The sequence below is a fragment of the Nomascus leucogenys genome, chromosome 14, assembly GCF_006542625.1.
Source record: "Nomascus leucogenys isolate Asia chromosome 14, Asia_NLE_v1, whole genome shotgun sequence".
In the NCBI taxonomy this organism is placed as follows: domain Eukaryota; kingdom Metazoa; phylum Chordata; class Mammalia; order Primates; family Hylobatidae; genus Nomascus; species Nomascus leucogenys.
The window spans coordinates 82,762,559-82,783,727 of record NC_044394.1 but is presented as its reverse complement, the minus strand read 5'-3'; the positions used below and the strand labels follow the sequence as shown (position 1 = coordinate 82,783,727).

The following is a 21,169-nucleotide window of genomic DNA, read 5'->3' as shown; positions in this document are numbered from 1 at the left end:
TCAGCAGCACTGGGGTCCAGGAAATGCACAGGTGCTCAGTGTCAAGCAGCAACAACCAGAAACAACACAAATGTCACTCAAGAGATGAATAATTAAATATATCAGAATTTGGCCCTACAAGGAAACTGCAATCACTAAAAAAGTATGAGAAAAGATCTATAGATTCTCATCTGGAACAAAGTTCATGATACATGGTCAACTGAAACAAACAAAAAAAACCTGCAGGTATTATATATACCATAATCTCACTTCTATGTGGGAAAGAAAAGTGAATGTGTGTGTATGTATTGTAGGCATGTGTGTATTTATAGATAGATACAAGAGGGAAAATTCCAGAAAGATATGCACATTGTTAACCATAATTATCTGTACAGGCAGGGTAATAGGGGCACGATAGGCCCTTTTTTTTTTTTTAATTTTTATTTATTTATTTTGAGATGGAGTTTCACTGTGTCGCCAGGGCTGGAATGCAGTGGCTGTGATCTTGGCTCACTGCAACCTCCATCTCCCAAGTTCAAGCAATTCTCCCGCCTCAGCCACCCACATAGCTGGGATTACAGGAGTGCGTCACCACGCCCAGCTAATTTTTGTATTTTTAGTAGAGACAGGTTTTCACGATGTTGGCCAAGCTGGTCTCAAACTACTGACCTCAAGTGATTCGGCCTCCCAAAGTGCTGGGATTACAGGAGTGAGCCACTGAGCCCAGCTACTTTCCTTTCTTGCTTAGAAGCTTTGTTTTTCTTTTTTCAATGGTAAGAGTAGGTATAATTTTATTTAGCTTTGTGTCTTTCAATTCAACTTTGAAAATAAGTCTTACGCAGAACATGAAAGGAAGCAAAATAACACTGAAGAGATCAAATGTTCTCTACAGCACAATAACCCAGCAACACTGGGTGAATTTCACTGCTTAGCAGTAGGAACGCGTTTGTGGAATACACAAGGCACCATTTCAGGCCCTGATGCTTCCAGGAGTAGCTTACGCACCAAGTCTGTATTTATACTGTTCACATCCTACTTGCAGAGATAAAGTAATGAAGCTGTTCTCTATTTGAGGGAAAAGGAGGTATCAGAGACCTGAATTTATGTGATTTAAAGAATGGCTTTAAACTAACAATAAAAATAAATTTCCTCAAGTACCAACCAACACTGTTGGTCCTTCACAGGAAGAATAAAAACAGGAAACAAGCATGGTTGGCTTTGAAGGCCTTCTTTAATCTTTCCTATGAAACATGAACAATGTGGCTGGTACTTAACAAAATTTGTTTTTATTGTGAATTTAAAGCATCCTTTAAATTACATAAATTCCGACATGCGATGGTTCCTACTCTCTCAACCTGAGAACAATTAGCCCTAAATAAATCAAAGTCTTTTTTTCTTTTTCTTTTTTTTGAGATGGAGTCTTGCTCTGTCGCCCAGGCTGGAGTGCAGTGGCGCAATCTCGGCTCACTGCAAGCTCTGCCTCCCGGGTTCACGCCATTCTCCTGCCTCAGCCTCTCCGAGAAGCTGGGACTACAGGCGCCCGCCACCACGCCCGGCTAATTTTTTGTATTTTTAGTAGAGACGGGGTTTCACCGTGGTCTCGATCTCCTGACCTCGTGATCCGCCCACCTCGGCCTCCCAAAGTGCTGGGATTACAAGCATGAGCCACCGCGCCCAGCCTAATCAAAGTCTTTTTAAGGTAAAAAACACAAGCCAAAACTCACATATTTGTTTGCCTACTTTTATGTTCCTAGTATTCCCTGTTTGGCTTCCTTGAAAGCCAAAATGAGGCTAGGGGGTTGGGATACCAAGTAACCTTCGACTTCATATTTTGCCTTCACACAACAAAGGAAACAGTAAAACTTGCAAACATGCTGTGTACAGGAGAAAGTGGCCTGCTAATTCTCACCACACATCCTGCTCATTAGGAATGAGGAGTGAGGAACCTACTAACTAACCCAACAACCCTGCAGTCAGTGACTGCAGGGAAAGGCCTGCTCCATGGCTTCCAAAGCCCTGGACTGTGCTGACTGTCATTTCAATCGTGCTGGGAACCCAGGCTCAGGAGGGAAAGAGGCTCGGAGGCCCCACCAAGACGAGCTGGAGCAGCCGCACTCCCTTCCCTGCCAGGCTTGCTTTCTGCAACTGCGCTTCCTCCCCTTCTCTGCCAGGGTAGCAAGAGTCCACCAATGTGCCTGCCTCTCTTCCTCATTTCCATTCACTGTTTTCAGCAAGAAAACTCTAGTAACGTGCCTGAAGATGTTCTTTGCAGGGTGATTCCAGGTAAATATCAAAATATTAAAAATCACGTTAACTATACTAAGTATTAGCTATATGACAGATCATAGAGTTATTAAAAATGATTAAGACTATACGGCAACATGGAATAATGTTAAGGAAAAATAGAATATGAACTTGCATGCATACCTGCCACACAAATAGGAAAATATGCATGCATGTACTGTGGGGCAGGATCACAGTTAATTAAAAAGTATGCCAGGTGATGATTTCATTAAGGGCCGCTGGAGGACCCAGAGCCCGCACTCACTAGAGCAGCGGTGAGCAGAGTAGATCACAGCACTGAAGCCCTCCCAGCAGAGTACAGCAGCTTCAGTGTGAGAGGCTAGGCCTGCTGGGCTGCCCAAAGAGCACCCCGGCTCCCTCCTCCCACGTTCCAGGGCGGAGGGTGGGGAGAGAGGTTTCTGGGTAGAAGCAGGTAGACAGGCTAAGACAGCTTCAAGGAGGGCAGCTCCAGCCTCTGCTCTGCAGAGCCCTGCAGGCAGCTGCATGTTGTCCCCTGGGCAGGCTAGGCACTGCGGCTCGGGCCAGCTCAGGGCCTGGAACCCCTCATCCTCCCAGAGCTGCGTACCTTGAATAAGTCATAGAGCTCCTCTAGGTCTTCAGGAAGAATTGAGACTTCCGGGATAACGACTCGAAGCTTGAGGAAAGAATAAACAGCAATGGTGTGAAATCTAGGCCTGCACCCCCGGGGGTCAGGGCAGGAGGGGATTCTTCCTCCTGAAGGGGACGCAAAGGGCCCGTGCACCTGCTTCCCTCCCACAAAGGCTCTTTTCTGACATAAACATCACTGCCAGGTCTCTTTCCCAGGCGTTTCATCCTTAGCCTCTTTCCAGTTCACACATCAGTACCTAAGGACAAACCTACCGGGCTCTAATGGAAGCCAGGAAACTGGCAGAGAAACAGCACGAGCAGGAGGAGCCTTCTGAGCGCCAGCTAATGCCCCTGCGGGCCCCCTGTGCTAAGGCATTATAGACCCCAACCTCATTTAACTGCGCGGCAGGCACTGTTATCCCCATTTTCCACGGGGGAAACAGGCTCACAGTGTTGAGTACTCACCACCTGGCTCCAAAGCTCACATTGTTTCTAAACTACTTCACCCTTATTAAGTTGTTAATGTAATCCAAAAAATATATATAAATTTTTCAAAGCTGGCATTCTTATGACATGACCAAAAAGGACGCGCACTCCCAGGTTGGCTCCCCAATACCGTGATCAGCAGGGTGAGGCATCCGCTACCCACCACGTTCTGCTTTGTGGTGTCCTCATGGCCTTGGAGGACCCTGATCCTGTGCTTGTAACGCAGGTGCTCGATCTGCTCCACAGACTGGTCTCCAAATTTCTGCAGGGAAACAAGGGACCACTTGCTCAGTCCCCTGCTCATCCAAAGTGTGGAAACAGGAAGTGGCCCAGGAACCTCCCTCCACATCCATCCCCCAGTCACAATTCCCGGGGGGTTAGGGGCTGCAACGGGGCATGGGGTGGGGGTTCCCGTTACCTCATAGGAATCCCGGATCAGGTCTGAAATGTCAGTCACAGGGTAGGGCTCCTGGTCGTCGGAGAAAAAGGCATGGTGGCTGCCAACTGGGGGCCCTGGGCTGTCCTCATTCTTAATGTGATCTAGAAACCTGAACATACCGCCCTGTCAACGCCCAAGTCCATCCTCATTCAGGTACTACACAACACGGACTGCCTTCACAGTGTCAGGCATGCCAGGGCACTTCCAAACACCAACACCTTTCGGAAGGAGGGCAAGGCTGCAGCTGCTCCGGCTCATTTTAGAGAAGTGAGAGGCAGTCATGAAGCCTGGCTTGTGGATCGGGCTCCACAGGTGGCTTTCCAGGCCTGAAACTCTCCAGTGAAGTAAGCCCAACACTCTGCACATACATGTAAGGTTAAGCTTACATCATGCTCTGAAAGAGAACCCCCTCTTTCAATGTCATCTGACTTGCCCTCAGCTCCTAGAAAGCCCAGCTGTGGCGCTCAACCTAGTGGGCCTTTTCCCTCACTGCCGTTCACTAGCCTTACGCAGAAAACATCTGCAACCTCTAGCTGGCTGCCTGACGCCCATGATGCCTGGTGTCCACCAAGCCCTGTTCAAGGCCACTGTGAGTCCATCTAAATGCAAGACATTTAATCTTAAAGAAAAGCATTTATGGCCCTCCTCTTCCTGGACTTTCTCACTGTGGAAGGGGGTGAGGGACAATGGCACCCTTCACTCCATGCCTGGAATGGTGCCCCATGGCAAACTGGCTTGGGGAGGCCACAGAATGTCAAGAGGCAGAGTCGGACAGAAAACTTGCACAGGGGCCAGGCGGTGGCTCACACCTGTAATCCCAGCACTCTGGGAGGCCGAGGCGGGTGAATCACTTGAGGCCAGCAGTTCGAGACTGGTCTAGCCAACATGGTGAAACCCCATCTCTACTAATGTGGGCGGCAAGCCACCCAGGCGCCGAGGCAAGAGACCAAGGACACGAGCTGTTCCAGTATAATAAAATATAAAACAAAAATAGTTATACCCGATAGATCTTAGATATGATTATATATGAGTATCATTAATCATTAGTTGGTGGCAATTACTCTTTATTCCAATACTATAATAATCCCCGCTCTATAATCATAACCTAGGAAAAACCAGGCCATATAGAGATAGGAGTTGAGGGGACATAGTGAGGTGTGACCAGAAGACAAGAGTGCGAGCCTTCTGTTATGCCCAGACAGGGCCACCAGAGGGCTCCTTGGTCTAGCGGTGACGCCAGCGTCTGGGAAGACGCCCGTTGCCAGGCGGACCATGGTCTAGCGGTAGTGAGAAGTGTCAAGGAACAACACCTGCTACTTAGCAGACCGGGAAAGGGAGTCTCCTTTTCCCCAGGGGAGTTTAGAAAAGACTCTGCTCCTCCACCTCTTGTGGAGGGCCTGACATCAGTCAGGCTTGCCTGCAGTTATCCGGAGGCCTAACCGTCTCCCTGTGATGCTGTGCTTCAGTGGTCACGCTCCTAGTCCGCCTTCATGTTCCATCCTGTACACCTGGCTCTGCCTTCTAGATAGCAGTAGTAAATTAGTGAAAGTACTAATAGTCTCTGATATGCAGAAACAATGGCATAAGCTGTCTTTCTCTCTGTCTCCTCTCCCTCTCTGCCTCGGCTGCCAGGCAGGGAGGGCCCCCTGTCCAGTGGACACGTGACCCAAGTGACCTTACCTATCATTGGAGATGACTCACACTCTTTACCCTGCCCCTTTTGCTTTGTATCCAATAAATAACAGCGCAGCCAGACATTCAGGGTCACTACCAGTCTCCGCGCATTGGCGGTAGTGGTCCCCCAGGCCCAGCTGCCTTTTCTTTTATCTCTTTGTCTTGTGTCTTTATTTCTACACTCTCTCGTCACCGCACACAGGGAGAAGCCCACCGACCCTGTGGGGCTGGTCCCTACATACTAAAAATACAAAAATTAGCCGAGCACGGTGATGGGTTCCTGTAGTCCCAGCTACTCGGGAGACTAAGGCAGGAGAATCGTTTGAAGGTGGAAGGCGGAGGTTGTAGTGAGCAGATTGTGCCACTGCACTCCAGCCTGGGCGACAGAGTGAGACTCTGTCTCAATAAAAAAAAAAAAAAAAAAAAACTTCCCCACCGATGGCCCTGCTGGGCACGTGCTGCTGCCTCCTCCATCTCTGGTTGGCCACAGAGGCACAGCGGGGCCCACCTGCTGAGGATCATCAAGGCCTGGCCATCATCCTTGCTGCTGCACAGGTCCTCAGCATTGGCCTCAAGTACAGCCAGTCCCAGCTGGAAGATGGCTTTGATGCCATCGTAGAAGAAGCAATCTACCACATTCACCGCACTCTCTAGAGGCATGATGCTGAGGAACAGGGTCAGGAACCACGAGAGAGAGACGGATGCCAGGGCTGAGAGGTCGTTCATGTGCTCCGCCAGCTCTGGGAGGTGACCCTTGATGAGCTCCTCGAAGACAGACTGGTCCACTTGCGCCCCTAGAAAACAAAGGCCACAGGGCTCTAGCTGGCGTGGGACTCACTCTCAAAGTTCAGTCTGAAATTAAAATCACTCTGAGGTAACCAGAACAAAGAGATGGAATTTGAGTCCAGAAAAGTGTCCATGCTTAGTTCACCGATTCTGACATTTTGACCAAGGTAATTCAATGGGTAAAAGATAGCCTTTTAAAAAAAAAATACTGCTTGATCAGCTGGAAACTGGCATGGGGGAAATAAAAAAGGAACACTAGCCCCTACCTCACACCATACAGAAAAATATATCTGAAATAGACCATAGACCTACATATAAAAATTAATACTATAAAATTTTTAAAAGAGATTTAAGAAAAATACATTTCTTAGGACATAAAAAGTACTAAATATAGAAAAAATTGTAAACTGGACTTCATCAAAATTAAAACTGCCATTCTCTAAAAGACACCATTAATAAAATGAAAATGCAAGCTTCAAACTTGGAGAAAATATTTGCAATCCATATGCCTGACAGAGATCTTACATTCAAAAGAAAGAACTCTTGCAACTTAGTAAGAAGGTAACAACCAACCTTTTTTAAAGAGGCTAAAGATTTAAACACTCAGAAGAGTCAATAAACAAATGGTCAGTAAGCAAAGAGACATCATTAATCATCAGAGAAATGCAAATTAAAAGCACCATAATTATACCACTTTTTACCCACTAGATGCCTAAAATTAAAAAGATGAACAATACCAAGTGTTAGCAAGGATGTGGAGCAAGCTGAATTCTCCTACAATGCTGATATGAGACAAATGAACATGTTACATCCACTCTGGAACACTGAGTTTCTTATTAAGTCATACATCTAACCTATGACCCTGCAATTCTTCTCCTAGGTAAATACCCAAGAAAAATGACAGTATAGATTCATAAAAAGACTTATATGACTGCTCACTGCTACTTTATTTATCATACTCCAAGACTGGAAACAACTCAAATGCACATCAGCAGGTGACTAGACAAGCACACCAGTGAAATCCTACTCAGCAACAAAGAGGAGCAAGCTCTACAAATGCATCAACAACGTGGCTGCCTCTTACAGATGCCCTGCTGTGTGATGGAAGCCAGACATAGAAGACCCCGTCCTCCATGATTACATTTATACAAGGTTCAAGAGTAGGCCAAATTAATCCATGGTGATAGAACTCAGTACCAGGTGTTGCCTATGGCAGGAAAGGGGCAGAAGAGAACTTGCTGAGGTGATGCATGTGTTCCAATGGTCCCTTCCTGTCTTGGGCAGTGTCCCCACAGGCACGTGCACTCTCACAGAGGGTCTAGCTGGCACTGTTGCATATGAGCTGTCACACAGCAACAATCATCAACAGTGGCTTTGACAGCATGTCTCTCAATGACGCCGAGGTTTTAATTACTCCTTGCTACTCTGTTCCTTACACCGCTTCCCACAACACAAAGTAAAAACGGAAGCAAGCCAGCTAGCCACTCAGGCACATGAAGGAGCCGGTGTGCACGGCCGAAGGCTCAGGGAAGGGCACACTTGGGCCAGAAGGCACAGAGCCATCACCGCCTTCCCAGCTGACCACACCACCCTCCTGCCCCTCCTTATTCCTAGGGGCCACCCTTCAGTCCTTAGGACACAGTCTTCAAAGGCACTTTCTTCCCGCCTTGCTCCTACATCCACTCAGTTGCTAAATTCTGTCTGAAGTTGGTTCTGTTCCCAGGGCTGCCACCCTAATTTTAGGCCAGCTCCATCTCTCATCTGAATTACTAAGAAGAGTCCCTAAGAGTATCACCAGCCCAAAACCATTTTTGTATTGTTTACTAGGAGGTTGCTGGACCACAGAGACAGCATACATTTAAATCTCAACCACATGAAAGTCAGATACCCAGTGCAGGAGTTTTGCAAGGCCACAGGTTACCCAGAGTCCAGACAGCAGCCAACGAGCTTTCTTAAGATGTCCTTATGGAAATGGGGGACTTTTCCAAGTCTGCCCTTTAACTGACCACATGGGCCTTGAGGGTCTCTAATTCCGTCCCACCTACCTCCTCTCTCTAGGGGAACCGAGGGCCTCCTGTCTGAACAAGCTCCCTGAGCTATCGAGAGGCATCCCCCCAGGCCCCCCCCTCCCTTTCCAGGCCATGGCATCCGTGTAAAACCACCCTGGTTTTCACTTTCTGACTTGTTTCTTGGGCCTTGGATCTCTCTTCCCTTCTTGTAAGTTCAACTATCCATCTAAAGTCATGTGTTTGTTTTAATCCCGACTCTGTAGGTCTTTGTAGCAGGAATGTGTTCGAGTTTCTTTACTCCACTACATTGTCAGAACTGTGCAGAGAATTTCCCGAGTTAGTTCTGCAAATTCAGGAGTCAAACTGTGTTTGCAAACAGACTAGCTGAGTGGTACTGAGAGATTTTATAAACAGGACTGATGAGAAACATCCTGCCCAGGCTCTGTCACTCTTCCCCAGATACACAGGAGGAGGAAGGGGGTCTGTTTACCGATCACACGGTGGTTGAAGTAATCGGGCAGCATCCGCTCACACACAGCAACCAGCAGCCAGAAGGCTTCCTCCTCCTTGGCGTACAGCAGCAGAACGGAGGTCAGGATGTTCATGGACTGCTCGGGGGTCAAGGAGGGCAGTTACTGACCGGCCCATGTGATGCCACAGAGATGTTACAAGCATCCAAGCCCAAACAACCCACAAAAGTAAAGATTTCAAAGGTGAGAGATCCAGCGTACACCAACCACACTGACACTGTGCAGTGGAATGACCGTGATAGCAACACGGTCCTCACAGGACACGCCCAGCTGAGCCATTGGTCACCACTCAGCTCCGGTCCCCATCTAGCAATGTGAAATTTAGCTGTGGTGCAAGTCTTAGGGTTGTTTTAAATCCAGCTATTCTCTGTTTGTTCAGGCAGATGCACACACGCACACACGTGCACACACACATAACTTAATTCGCTCACTGACTTTGCTTCTTCACAGGAAACAAAGTTTGAAATCTTAAATTTTTAAATATCAGGCGCTTCACTAATCCCGGCTTGTGCTGGGTTTCGCTGCTGCTTTAATGGACTGATTTTCCTTTTGTGCCTGCTGACCACACCCTCAGCTCGGGAAAGCTCAGCAGACATCTCACCTCCACTTATGTGTCCTAAAGGAAGGGGATTGGCCCTGATCATCATCTTCCTCCCCAAACAGCGCTGCCATTTTAAATAATTCCTGTAATTTCTGTAGAGGTCTAGAAATTCTATTAATGCCCTCCTATGTCTGAGCTCAAGAGGGGAGTTGAAGACTGAATCTGCCCTGCCACCAACAACCACTACACATGCACGTTTCTCTTTTCAGGCACTCGGTAAATTTTTTTTTTTTTGAGACACAGTCTCGCTCTGTTGCTAGGCTGGAGTGCAGTGGCACGATCTTGGCTCACTGCAACCTCCGACTCCCTGGTTCAAGTGATTCTCCTGCCTCAGCCTCCTGAGTAGCTGGGATTACAGGCACGTGCCACCATGCCCAGCTAATTTTTGTATTTTTAGTAGACAGGGTTTCAACATGTTGGCCAGGATGGTCTCGATCTCCTGACCTCATGATCCGTTGATTATAAGAAGATGAGTCCCTTTGGCCCTCATTTGATACTTTCTTTCTGGAAAGGGACCGAGTACAGCGCCTTCACATGACAACACTCAGGACCAGATGACTGGGAATGGAAATGAAACCCTGGGAAGGACAAGGTGAGACACCAACTAAAGACTCCTGCACCCCAGAGCACACCCCTTTCACCTGGCAGTATCCAATCTTGGGGTTCCGGTGGGCATAGGCCGTCAAGACTCTCCTCAAAGCAGCGATTCCCGTTTCGTTCTGGAAGGCAGGGTGCTCTGGCAGAGAGCGGTGCAGGTCTCGTTCTATCTCCTCGGTTACGAGGCAGCATTTCCCCAGGGACTCCTCCACCAGATTCCCGTAGTAACCAGGGTGTGAGGCGAGATCCGTCACTGCATCTGAGTTTTAAAAGCAATGTTTCAAGGGGGAATGATTACTAGGATGGTGTCATGATGAAGAGGACGCTGGTCCCATCAGGGGACCCCAGTGGGGTCTCGTTACTTACTGAGGGATATTGGCTGGGCGTGGTGGCTCATGCCTGTAATCCCAGCACTTTGGGAGGCTGAGGCGGGTGGATCACTTGAGATCAGGAGTTCGAGACCAGCCTGGCCAACATGGTGAAACCCCGTCTCTACTAAAAATACAAAAATTAGCCAGGCATGGTGGCAGGTGCCTGTAATCCTAGCTACTCAGGAGGCTGAGGCACGAGAATCCCTTGAGCCCAGGAGGCAGAGGTTGCAGTGGGCCGAGATCACACCACTGCACTCCAGCCTGGGCGACAGAGTAAGGACTTCATTTCTGCCACGTAGCCTAGTCCAAAAAACAGAAACAAAAGAAATAGTATGGCTTTTCTAAGAATAATCTTATAGAGCGAAGGGGAGAAAACTCATAATAGAAATAACTGTTATTAATATGCTTTTAACACATTGTATTCCCTAGCAAGCGTACACATACATACATGCAAATTTCATGCATTAATTCAACAAGAAATGAGACTGAGCACCAATGTGTGAGGCACACGAGGGGGTGCAGCTATGATGAAGCGAAGGGGCCAGCAGCATGGCGCCCACATGCAACTCTGAAGTCAGGTCTGAAATGCACAAACTGCAGCAGAAGGACCCAGCCCAGAAAACTCCTGTGCCAGCCACCCACAGCCAGAGCTACAGCCCAGGCCTCAGCAGGCAGGCAAGATGGAGGGATGAATGCGTCCCTTATGAAAAGTGTGTGCATGTGCATGTGTGTGACGTGTGTCTGTGCAGGCATGTGTGTGTGCACGTGTATTGTGCATATGCGTTGGAGAGACCTAGAGGAATGCAGACCTTGGGCAGTGACAGGCCTCACCATCAGGTGGTGGGATTCTGAGGAAGGTCACTGTCTTGGCTCGCTCCTCCATGCCTTTACTTTTCAACTACGAATGTATGTTGTTATTTTTATATACAAAAATACAGAAAACATTTTTCACTTTTAAAAGGAGGTGTTTCAATGCTGTGCCTCTGGAAGTTAGCTGCAGAAGCCAGGAGACAGGAAGGAGACGAGGGGCGCAGTGGTGCAGGCAGCATCAGTGACCACCGACCACACCCAACACAGTGAGTGTGTCAGGAAGCATGAGGGCTGTGTCTGGGCATCTCGGGCAGGAGGTTGGGGGCTGGGGGGAGACAGGGAAGAGGAAAGTGAGGGACAAAGTTGGGGGGTAGATAAGGAACCAGCAAGAGGCTGATGGTGAAGTAGGACAAGAGATGCTTCCAGTCCCAGGAAGAGTAACGGAGCAGGGCACAGGTACCCAGCCCAGCCTCCAGGCGCCTCCCTGCTGACAAGAGCGCCATGGGGTCATCTGGGGAAGGGACCCTCTCACCTGGCCTCCCACAGCACCCTGAGGAGCAGCAAAGGCACACTCCAATGGCAGGGCCTTCCCTTCCTACCCTCGGGCCCAAGCTCCTTTGCCCCAAGGAGCAAGTTGCTCACAGTTGATATGGAGGGACAGACAAATGCCTACCCTGGGGAAGTTTGGTCCCAGGCTCAGCCGATCCATCATTAAATGTCCTGATGAGGGTTCCCAGGCGTTCCCCAATAGGCGCAGGGAGAGGCCCCAGGGCTCTGAAGCTAAAAGAGGCTCTCCCTGAATGGGTCCAGCAGAAAAGAGGAAACGGAACAGAAGAGAAACCTGCACTTTTGTCTCTGGTGCCCGCCATGTGTCTTCACCAGAGGAGGGACCCATGGCAGTCACACTCTGAGGGATGTGTTTCAGCAGCCCAGCCAGTTGACAATGGATGAGGACTTTTTGTTTCATCTACTTCAGAGCTCACACATTATAGATACTTCACTTCCAGGGGGTTCTGAATAGAATTCTCAGCACTATGTAGAGCCTCGTGAAGGCATTTTTAAAAGAGTGGCCGTTACTGTGCCCAGACCTCGCATTTACCCAGTTGGACGCCACAGCCCAGAGGCCCAGGCAGCCTAACTCAGGTCCCACAGCTGACACAACAGGGGGTGGAAGTCCTCAGCTGGGAAATCACAGGAATGACCCAAAGACAGAACCATTTCATCTGCACATAAACACACGTGCTGCTTGGGTCCAGGCTATTCCTGTGTCCATGACAAAAAGAACAATTAGCTTAGAGACACCAAGAGCACTTACCTGAGAAGAGAAGCCAGAGTTTCCCACGCAAAGATTCAGGGATGCCCATGGCTACGAGCTTCCGAATCTTCTCTGTGCGAAACATACACACGGTTCTGCCGTATTCCACAAAGTGGTCATTCCACAGGCTTATTTTTATCTGTTCTCTGGACTGTAAATGGAAATATTCTTAATGTACAAAGAAGTCCGTCCTCACCGCCCCCCACCCACCGATGCACCACTGGTGATGGAGGAAGTACTACCTCTGCTCTCCGAGGGGCCAACAGCAACGGGCAAGGATGCCTGTATTCAAGCCACAAATATTTCTGAACCTCTACCAGGGGCACAGAGGACGCAAAGATGAATAACACAGAGTAAGGCCCTGCAGGAGCTCAGAGCCCAGTGGGAGCATTTATACAAATAAAATACAATTTCCTTAGCAAGGCTGATAACAAGGGTATGTGAATCCAAGTATTAAAGTAGCCCAAATCAGATGGGAGGGAGGGGTGGGTACGGGGGACGCTGGGGGAAGCTTTCTCTGGATGTTGCATCTGCCAAAAAGACACTGGTCAGCTCAGAGGGCAAAGGGGAGTACAGGGGCATCACAATTTCCCCTGAGCTTCCTGACAGCCAGAGGGAAAACTGAAACCTGAAAAAAACTGCATTGTTCTCATTCACATAAATGAGGAATATACCATTTCTCTAGGCAACTGAAAATACTTGAAATTACCCCTAGGTGGCAGGAATGTTTAGTGCCTTTTAAACAAGGTATTTACGTTTGCTTTTAATTATCTGTATTCTCCAGTGATGGCAGAAATAAATACATATACTTAACATTCTCATACATTTTGTCAACAAAAGTTAATTAAGGATCCAGGTGTAAAGCTATGAGAAGGCTCAGTTTTGGATAAATAAAACCAACAACAGATTTTACAGGAGCCATTAAAGCGACCAAAAATAAGCTCAGGGTAACAGGTTCACAGCCACTGCCCAGTGCTCGTGGTCCAACGCAGCACCCTGCCTGCCATGGCCCCATTTCAAAGCACAACTTCCAGTATCGTTACCAGACTATACATGACATTTCCCTTAAGTTCTCCCTACAAAGAGGAAATCTGTAAGTAAATATAGCAAAAAATATTTCCAGTTTAGTAAAACTAGAAGACTGGTGACCCCTTCTCCCAGAAGACAAAAAAAAAGGAAAGCTATAATGAGGGACACACAGACAGCACTGACTGGAAGGAGAGGGACCCATTCTGCATCTGGAGACCCCCAAGGAGCAGCGCGGCCAGCTCCCCAGGCCCCACAGCTGAGAGCTGCGCAAGGGTTACAGAAGGGTGGTGGGAGAGCAGCCCCTCAGTCCTCTGACCACCTCAGTGGACCCCTCTCACTTTTCACCCATGAGAACAAGAAGGAGGAGGAGCGCTAGCTTCTTAAGGTCAGGTGCCGAGTTCCATGGTGACTCAGACAGCTGGGCAATCCCCCCCAAGCCCACGGCTCAGCTTTATGGTCCAGCTTGGGCACCAGGGGTCACCCACCATTCGGGAGTCAGGGCTCTGGCTGCCTGACTGCTGGAAGGCAGTGACCAGGGCATCGGGGTGCAGCAGCGGGCTCTTCTCTTTCTCACTCTCCTCGCTATTTTGAGAAGACACCATTTCAAGATCCCCAAACCTGTGGTCACTGCACATGCTTGTTGAATGAAACACGGGTGAAACCTGCACAGCAAGAGAGACAGAGAGAGAGAAGAGAGGAGAAAATCATGGCTTTAGTCGAGGGGACAGTCTTCGTTTAGCCTTTGGATGCGTGGGCATAGCAGACTTCAATGACTCAGGGGGAAGACAGACTGACGCCAGACCAGACAGGGTTCTAGGAAGACACAGTCCCACTGCATGCTCCGGGGGAGGCTCTCCCGGTCCCCAGAACCTGGGTCCGTATCTGGGTCCATACGCAGTTCCTCATGGGCAGCCCCAGCCTCCCCTCAGCTTATGGACAGGAAGATGGCCACCCTGAGAAAGCAGCCCTGGGGTTGAGAGAGGCTGCAACTCCTTTTCTCCCCATCACTACTTTGGGTGAAAAGAGGTTGAGAAAGAGAAGAGACATGAAAAAAGGAGACCAGGCCCCAGCCACCCCGGGGCCACCTCTGCAGCTGCCCAACCTCAGGGCCGACGAAGCTCCTCTTTTAGCAGGTTACACATGCCTGCCATCAGGCCATCCTCGAACCTCAGGAGCAGGGATAGCAACCCTTCTCACCTGTGAGGGGTGTCCCCATCACCCCCTCCAAGCTGTGGGGCAATTCCCCACACCCTCTCAGGACAGTTGGCACATCAGAAATGACAGCAGACCACACACAGGCCCCATATTCTTCTCATCCCCACATGGCTCTCCTCATGTATACTGCCCTTTGGAGACCACGGCCTGAGACATGAAGAAGGGGATCATCGGGGTCTGGAGGGACCATACCATGTCATCATCCACAGAGGTGTCGTAATGCACGGGGTGGTTGGCGTGGACCTGCTTCAACCTCGCAAGCAGCGCCTCCACCAGGCTGTCTCGGTCCCGGAGTTCGATGAACTGGAAGGCCACCTTGCTTCTGATGCTGATGATGATGGGATGTGGCAGCAGGCTCGTGTCCTCCATCTTCTCGATGCTCACCACCTGCGCGAGAGGCAACATGCAGGGACAGAAGGGAGGGAGGAAGGTAGGCATGTTATTACATATGCAGAAGATGTCCCGAAACAGAGGGCAAGGCACAATTACTGCAGAAAGGAGATGATGCAACGTCAAGAAAGTGGCACTGCTCACCGCCGCCACAAGGGGAGGCTGTGCAAGGCTGCATCAAGGGACGACTGGATAGCAAAGTGTGGTCTATCCATACATCAGAGTATGACCCAGCCTTGAAGAGGAGGAGAATTTGGACAGAGGCTCCGACATGGATGAGCCCCGAGGGCATTATGCTAAGTGAACAAGGCCAGTCACAAATATTGTATGAATCCACTTATGTGAGGTACCTGGAGGAGTGAAATTCATGGAGACGGGAAGTAGAAGGATGGTTGCTAGGGGCTGGGGGAAAGGGAAGAGGGGAGTTGATTTATGGGGACAGTGTTTCCATTGTCAGTGATGAAACAGTTCTGGAGATGGATGGTGCTGATGGTTGCACAACAATGTGAATGTACTTAATGCCACTGAGCCATACACTTAAAATGGTTAAAATGTCATTTCTGGTTAGGCACACCTTACCAAAAAAAATTTTTTAAGCATGCAAGTTGGCTCCTAGATTTCTTGCTCTACTAATAAGTAAAAATATTTGTAAAATGAAGACATCTACTACAGAATAATAACATGGAGTTAGGAGACCACAAGGAGTAATCCCAGCATTGTCAGAGGCCAAGTGGGAGGATCGACTGAGCCCAAGAGTTCAAGACCAGCCTGGGCAACACAGTGAAACCCTCCTCTCTAAAAAGAAGAAAAAAATAAGAGTTTTGAGTTTTTCCAAAGAAGAATGCTCAGTACATTTGTTATCAGAAAGAAGACTCTGGAGGTCCTGAACGTGTAAATAGAGTTGTGGGTACCATCTCACCAGAATTGCTGCCCTGAAGCCAGAGGACCGAGCTGCTCAAATCTGGAAGTAATCTGAGCCCCCATTTCCAAGAAGAGAATTGCAGAATTTTATAGGAAGAAGGGACCTGATCCCTGTCAAAGGAAGCATTTTAAAATTTTTAACTGAAGTTCCAGGAGCGTATAAAAGCCAGGCAATTTACCATTTATTTTTAAAAGGTGATGCTTTTTGTAGGTTGCTTTTTTTCCCTTTCTTTTTTTGGTGAGTGAAAGGGGAGGATTCATTCCTAGGAGCTGCTGGAAAAATCTTTAATTGCTAGGTGTGTACTTTCTAATAACAGCTTTATCAATATAAAGTGGAGGTTAGAGTCCCGTTTTCAGCAGTCACTTGTTGGCAAATTTCAGAATGCCATAGCAACAGCAGAAAAAGCAATGGCCAAATGGGTAATGGTCCAATTCAGGCCATGCCTCCCTCAAGAAGCCCAGCCTTGTAGTCATCCATCTTTAGATGGCAAAGCCGTGCCGTCTGAACTTCCCCTTCCACGCTCCACCTCACAGCCAGCAACCTTGTGTTCAAACAACAAAAGGCTGCTTCGGGAAGCAGACAGTAGGGCCAGTCTACCTCTCTGAGTGGCAGGATGATCTTACAGCAGCCATCTTCTCTGCTGGCAAAGCAGATGTAGCTGTCAGAGGCGAACATCCGCCCCACGGTGTGACAGCGACTGAACGGCGTCCAGAGCGAACAGTCCACAACTGCATGCAGCTTCTCCTTCCTTGGCAACCTGAAGAAAGCCCGGAAGAACTCATTCTGTGCTCTGGCTTCCAGGTCCCTGGGGAAGGACAGGGAGAGAAGAAGAGATAAGAAAGGTAAATGGATTACAAAGGAAAAGATTACAAAGGAAAATACTTTTCCTTTCTTGTTTCATTTTATTTTTGAGACAGAGTCTCGCTCTGTCACCCAGGATGGAGTGCAGTGGTGCGATCTCAGTTCACTGCAACCTCCACCTCCCAGGTTCAAGTGATTGTCCTGCCTCAGCCTCCCAAGTAGCTGGGATTACAGGGATGCGCCACCATGCCTGGCTAATTTTTGTATTTATAGTAGAGATGGGGTTTTGCCATGTTGCCCAGACTGGTCTCAAACTCCTGACCTCAGGTGATCCACCCACCTTGGCCTCCCAAAATGCTGGGATTACAGGCGTGAGCCACCGCGCCCAGCCAAGAAAATATTTTTAAAGCCACTGGCACAATCTGTATTTAAGTGAGTGCAAAAAGGCACCATGCACGTCCTGTGCTGGTGCACGTGGGCATCCCACATTCTAACTGCATGGCCAACCTTCAGAACAAGGATGCAGAGCAGACGTGCTGCCTCTGCACAGAAGTAATTTAATAAACTCACAGGCCAAATGAGCATTCCTTCCTGGTTTGAGTAACACTGAGAATTACCAGAAAAACAATTGCTTAAGAATCCAAGTTTCAAAAAGTTTGATAACAAGTGGTGAGGAGGATGTGGGGAAATTGGAACCCTACTGCACTGTTGATGGGAATTAACATGGTGTGGTCATGTTGGTAAACAGTCTGGAAGCTCCACAAAAGGCTAAAAACAGACTTAACACTTGACCAAGAAATTCCACTCCTAGGTAGATATACCCAAGAGAATTGAAAACGTATGTCTTGCACACGAATGTTCTTGGCAGCATTATTTATGATAACCTAAAGGCAGAAATAACCCAAATGTCCATTAACTGACAAATGGATAAACAAAATGTAGTGTATCCATACAATCAAATATTGTTCAGCCATAAAAAAGGAATGAAGTACTGACGAGTGCCACAACAGAGATGAACCTTGAAAATATTATACTGAGTGAAATAAGCCAGACACAAAAAGAGGACATACTGCCTGATTCCATTAATATGAAATATCCAGAATAAGCAAATCTCTAGAGACAGAAAATAGATTACTGATTGCTCAGGGCTTGGGGGAAGAGAGAGAAATGGGAAGTGACTGCTCATGGGTACATAGTTTCTTTTTCTTTTTGGGGTGATGAAATATTCTAAAATTGATTGTGGTGATGGTTGCACAACTCTGTGAATATGGTAAAAACCACTGAATGGTACACTTTTAAAGGATGTATAATAATTACACGGTATGTAAATTAAATCTCAAAAAAACAATTAAAAAATTTAATGCGGCCAGGCACGGTGGCTCATGCCTGTAATCTCAGCACTCTGGGAGGCCATGCAGGCGGATCACTTGAGCTCAGGAGTTTGAGACCAGCCTGGACAACATGGCAAAACCCCGTCTCTACAAAAAAATACAAACATCGGCTGGGTGTGTTGGTTCACACCTGTAGTCCCAGCTACCCCACCAGCTGAGATGAAAGGATCACTTGAGCCGAGGAGATAGAGGTTGCAGTGAGTCGAGATCGTGCCACTGCACTCTAGCCTGGGCAACAGAGTGAGACCCCGACTCAAAAAAAAAAAAAAAGTTTAGATGTGTATCTGACACACAGTCAGTAATCAATAAACATGAGTTATTATTACTATCTTTTTAAAAAAATATATTTTAAGAATCCAGGTCGGGTGCAGTGGCTCATGCATCACATCAGTAATGACAAGAGAGAATGCTGATGAGGAGGAAAGAAGGATCCTAACCCCCAGGCAACCCCACATATCCTGATTTTTGGCTCTAAAACCAGTAAAGAAAGCAGCCAAATCACAATGTTTGAAAATACTGATCAATTTATGTCATATTCCAAAATTCTAGTAAGGGGGAAATTCCAACATACAGAGGGAAAGATTTTTCTCTTGCACTTTATAAAGTTCCTTATAAATATAAGAATGAAATGAGCACTTGCTCAAAGTCAGGAATATGAATTCTTGGCTTGCTTATGTACTCTGTAACCCCGAATGAGACTCTCTGTATCTCGATTGCTACAAAATTGGAATAATGTCTGAATGCTCTGCTTCAAGGGATCCCTGTGAATCTAAAATGATCCCCACAATATGATAAAACAGAAATTAGGCATAGTACCTATAGTATGATCCCTCTACATAAATTCCTGAAAATTTCCAGACAGGGATGTGTACAAGCACTTTATCTTATAAAGTGTTAACAGTGATTGTCTTTGCATAGTGGGACTTCCACTTTCCAATTTTATTTTGCTTACATTTTCTACATGACTACATATTAGCTTTAAAAAAAAAACAAAAACCTTAGCTATTTTCTTTAGGGAAAAGTACAACTTTTTGAAATGTTACATAAATGCCATAAATGCAAGATAGTAAACTCTCAACTCTGGAATCGGCTGCACACGGCTCAAGTGAGCTTTTCAGGCACGATCTGGTTGTGAGGCCCCAGAGATATGACCTCACCTCAACCATGCCAGGCTGGGATCCCGGACACACGCCTTTTCTGCAACCCTTCTAGGTCTTATGTCCACCATCACACAACTGACTTACAAGCAGCAGCCATCATACAGAGATGGCACAATCCATGGAATTTACTATCAAGCCCTCAAAAAGAGAAGACACAGAGAAAGTCCTCTGGACACACAGAGAAATCAAATTCTACAGCTCACAATGGGTCCAGTTCCTGGGGACCAAAGCTGCAGTTCCTTAAATGCGTGATACAACATGGACTACTGTTTCCATGGGCGCCTGAGCTGCCTCGAGAGAGGAGCTGGGAGAACACAGGAAAAGCATCATAAACGCTCTACCAGTTCATACATCGCAAGAATGGAAGGCAAGGCCCCTCAAGAGGACCCCAAGTTCCCGAAGCTGACTATGTCTGGTGCATTTAAATTGGAAAACTTCCATCCTTGTCCTCAGAGCATGCTGGCTATGTTAGCTTTGACGAAAGTAAAATCAACCCTTACTCCCTGCACGTATCTCACAAACGTGGTTCTAGTCGCCAGTGAGTTCACCTGTCATGTCAGCTGGCATCTCTTCCTTCCTAGCTGGGCATCTCTTTCCCCTTAGGACATGGCTGAAGCCAAAGTGAATACATGGTGAGTATTCAAATCACAGAAGCTTGCACTGAGCCACCAGAAGAGTGGCTTATATTTACATTTATTTTGCACCGAATCCCTCAAATTAAGAATAAGGTGTTCCAGGCTGAAGCGTGGTGGCTCACACCTGTAATCCCAGCACTTTGGGAGGCTGAGCTGGGCAGATCACGAGGTCAGGAGTTTGAGACCAGCCTGGCCAACATGGTGAAACCCCGCCTCTACTAAAAATACAAAAAGTAGCTGGGCGTGGTGACGGGTGCCTGTAATCCCAACTGCTCAGGAGGCTGAGACAGGAGAATTGCTTGAACCTGGGAGGCAGAGGTTGCAGTGAGCTGAGATCGCGCCATTGTACTTCAGCCTGGGCAACAAGAGCAAAACTCTGTCTCAAAAAAAAAAAAAAGAATAAGATGTTCCGGTATCTGAGGCAACTAAACCATTTTGTTCTACCCAGTGCACCTGCTGCCTGAGTTCAATCGGCTTCTCTCTCAGTGGCTTCGGAGCAGCCTGGGCATGCTGCACACAGTCTCCATTCCCCTTTCACAGCTGTCCTCGCTTTCCCTGTAGACATCTGTCTTTTGCACATTTGGGTAGCCAGAGACCAGAAACCTCAAGTTATAAACAAATAAGCAACAGGGGGGACTTTCCTAAGATCTGAGTTAGTTTCCTTCCTCCCTACTAGAAAGTTGTCTTCCAATTTCACCATTCATTAAATATGTATTATATACAAGATAGTTAAATTTCCAGCATAACTGAGATGAAGATAGCGTGACTTTGAAAAGATGAGAAATCCTCGAGAAATCAGTTCTTTATGAAGTTTAGAATAAGACCATCCTATCCTTTAGGTCTGTTTCAAAGCAGATGTTCGTTTTGTTGCTAAATATATCAATTCCTTTTACTGAACACCATCGAAAACAAAGCCACCACTCACAGCCTGCTTCTCAGACTTTCCAGTACTTCCTAAGTGCCTTCACTTTTCCTCCGTAGAGAAGAACAGACATTGGTGATGACCTGACATTCAGAAGGTGGCCACACAAGCCTGCAGGTCACTGCAGAAGCACCCCTATGAGGATGGAGACCATCCCAGCTACCCCAGCTACACCTACCCTCCAGTGCCTGCACACACAGGCCAAAGCAATCACT

The 21,169-nt window shown here is 47.6% G+C and overlaps 1 protein-coding gene across 4 annotated transcripts in view; it reads right to left on the bottom strand.

The window, feature by feature from the left end:
- The window catches only part of TBC1D8 (TBC1 domain family member 8), a 144,046-nt gene that overhangs the window by 16,326 nt on the left and 106,551 nt on the right, over positions 1 to 21,169 (bottom strand). For 2 of the 4 annotated variants that reach the window (XM_030827852.1, XM_030827853.1), the window contains exons 6-16: positions 16,643 to 16,850; positions 14,926 to 15,120; positions 14,004 to 14,180; positions 12,490 to 12,640; positions 11,848 to 11,970; positions 10,038 to 10,252; positions 8,756 to 8,873; positions 5,979 to 6,264; positions 3,776 to 3,905; positions 3,521 to 3,619; positions 2,849 to 2,917 (exon numbers count right to left, since the gene is read on the bottom strand). In XM_030827852.1, coding sequence (XP_030683712.1) covers positions 2,849 to 2,917; positions 3,521 to 3,619; positions 3,776 to 3,905; positions 5,979 to 6,264; positions 8,756 to 8,873; positions 10,038 to 10,252; positions 11,848 to 11,970; positions 12,490 to 12,640; positions 14,004 to 14,180; positions 14,926 to 15,120; positions 16,643 to 16,850 — 1,771 coding nt within the window. The remainder of the gene's footprint in view (positions 1 to 2,848; positions 2,918 to 3,520; positions 3,620 to 3,775; positions 3,906 to 5,978; positions 6,265 to 8,755; positions 8,874 to 10,037; positions 10,253 to 11,847; positions 11,971 to 12,489; positions 12,641 to 14,003; positions 14,181 to 14,925; positions 15,121 to 16,642; positions 16,851 to 21,169) is intronic. The other 2 variants (XM_030827854.1, XM_030827855.1) reach the window with 1 other exon arrangement.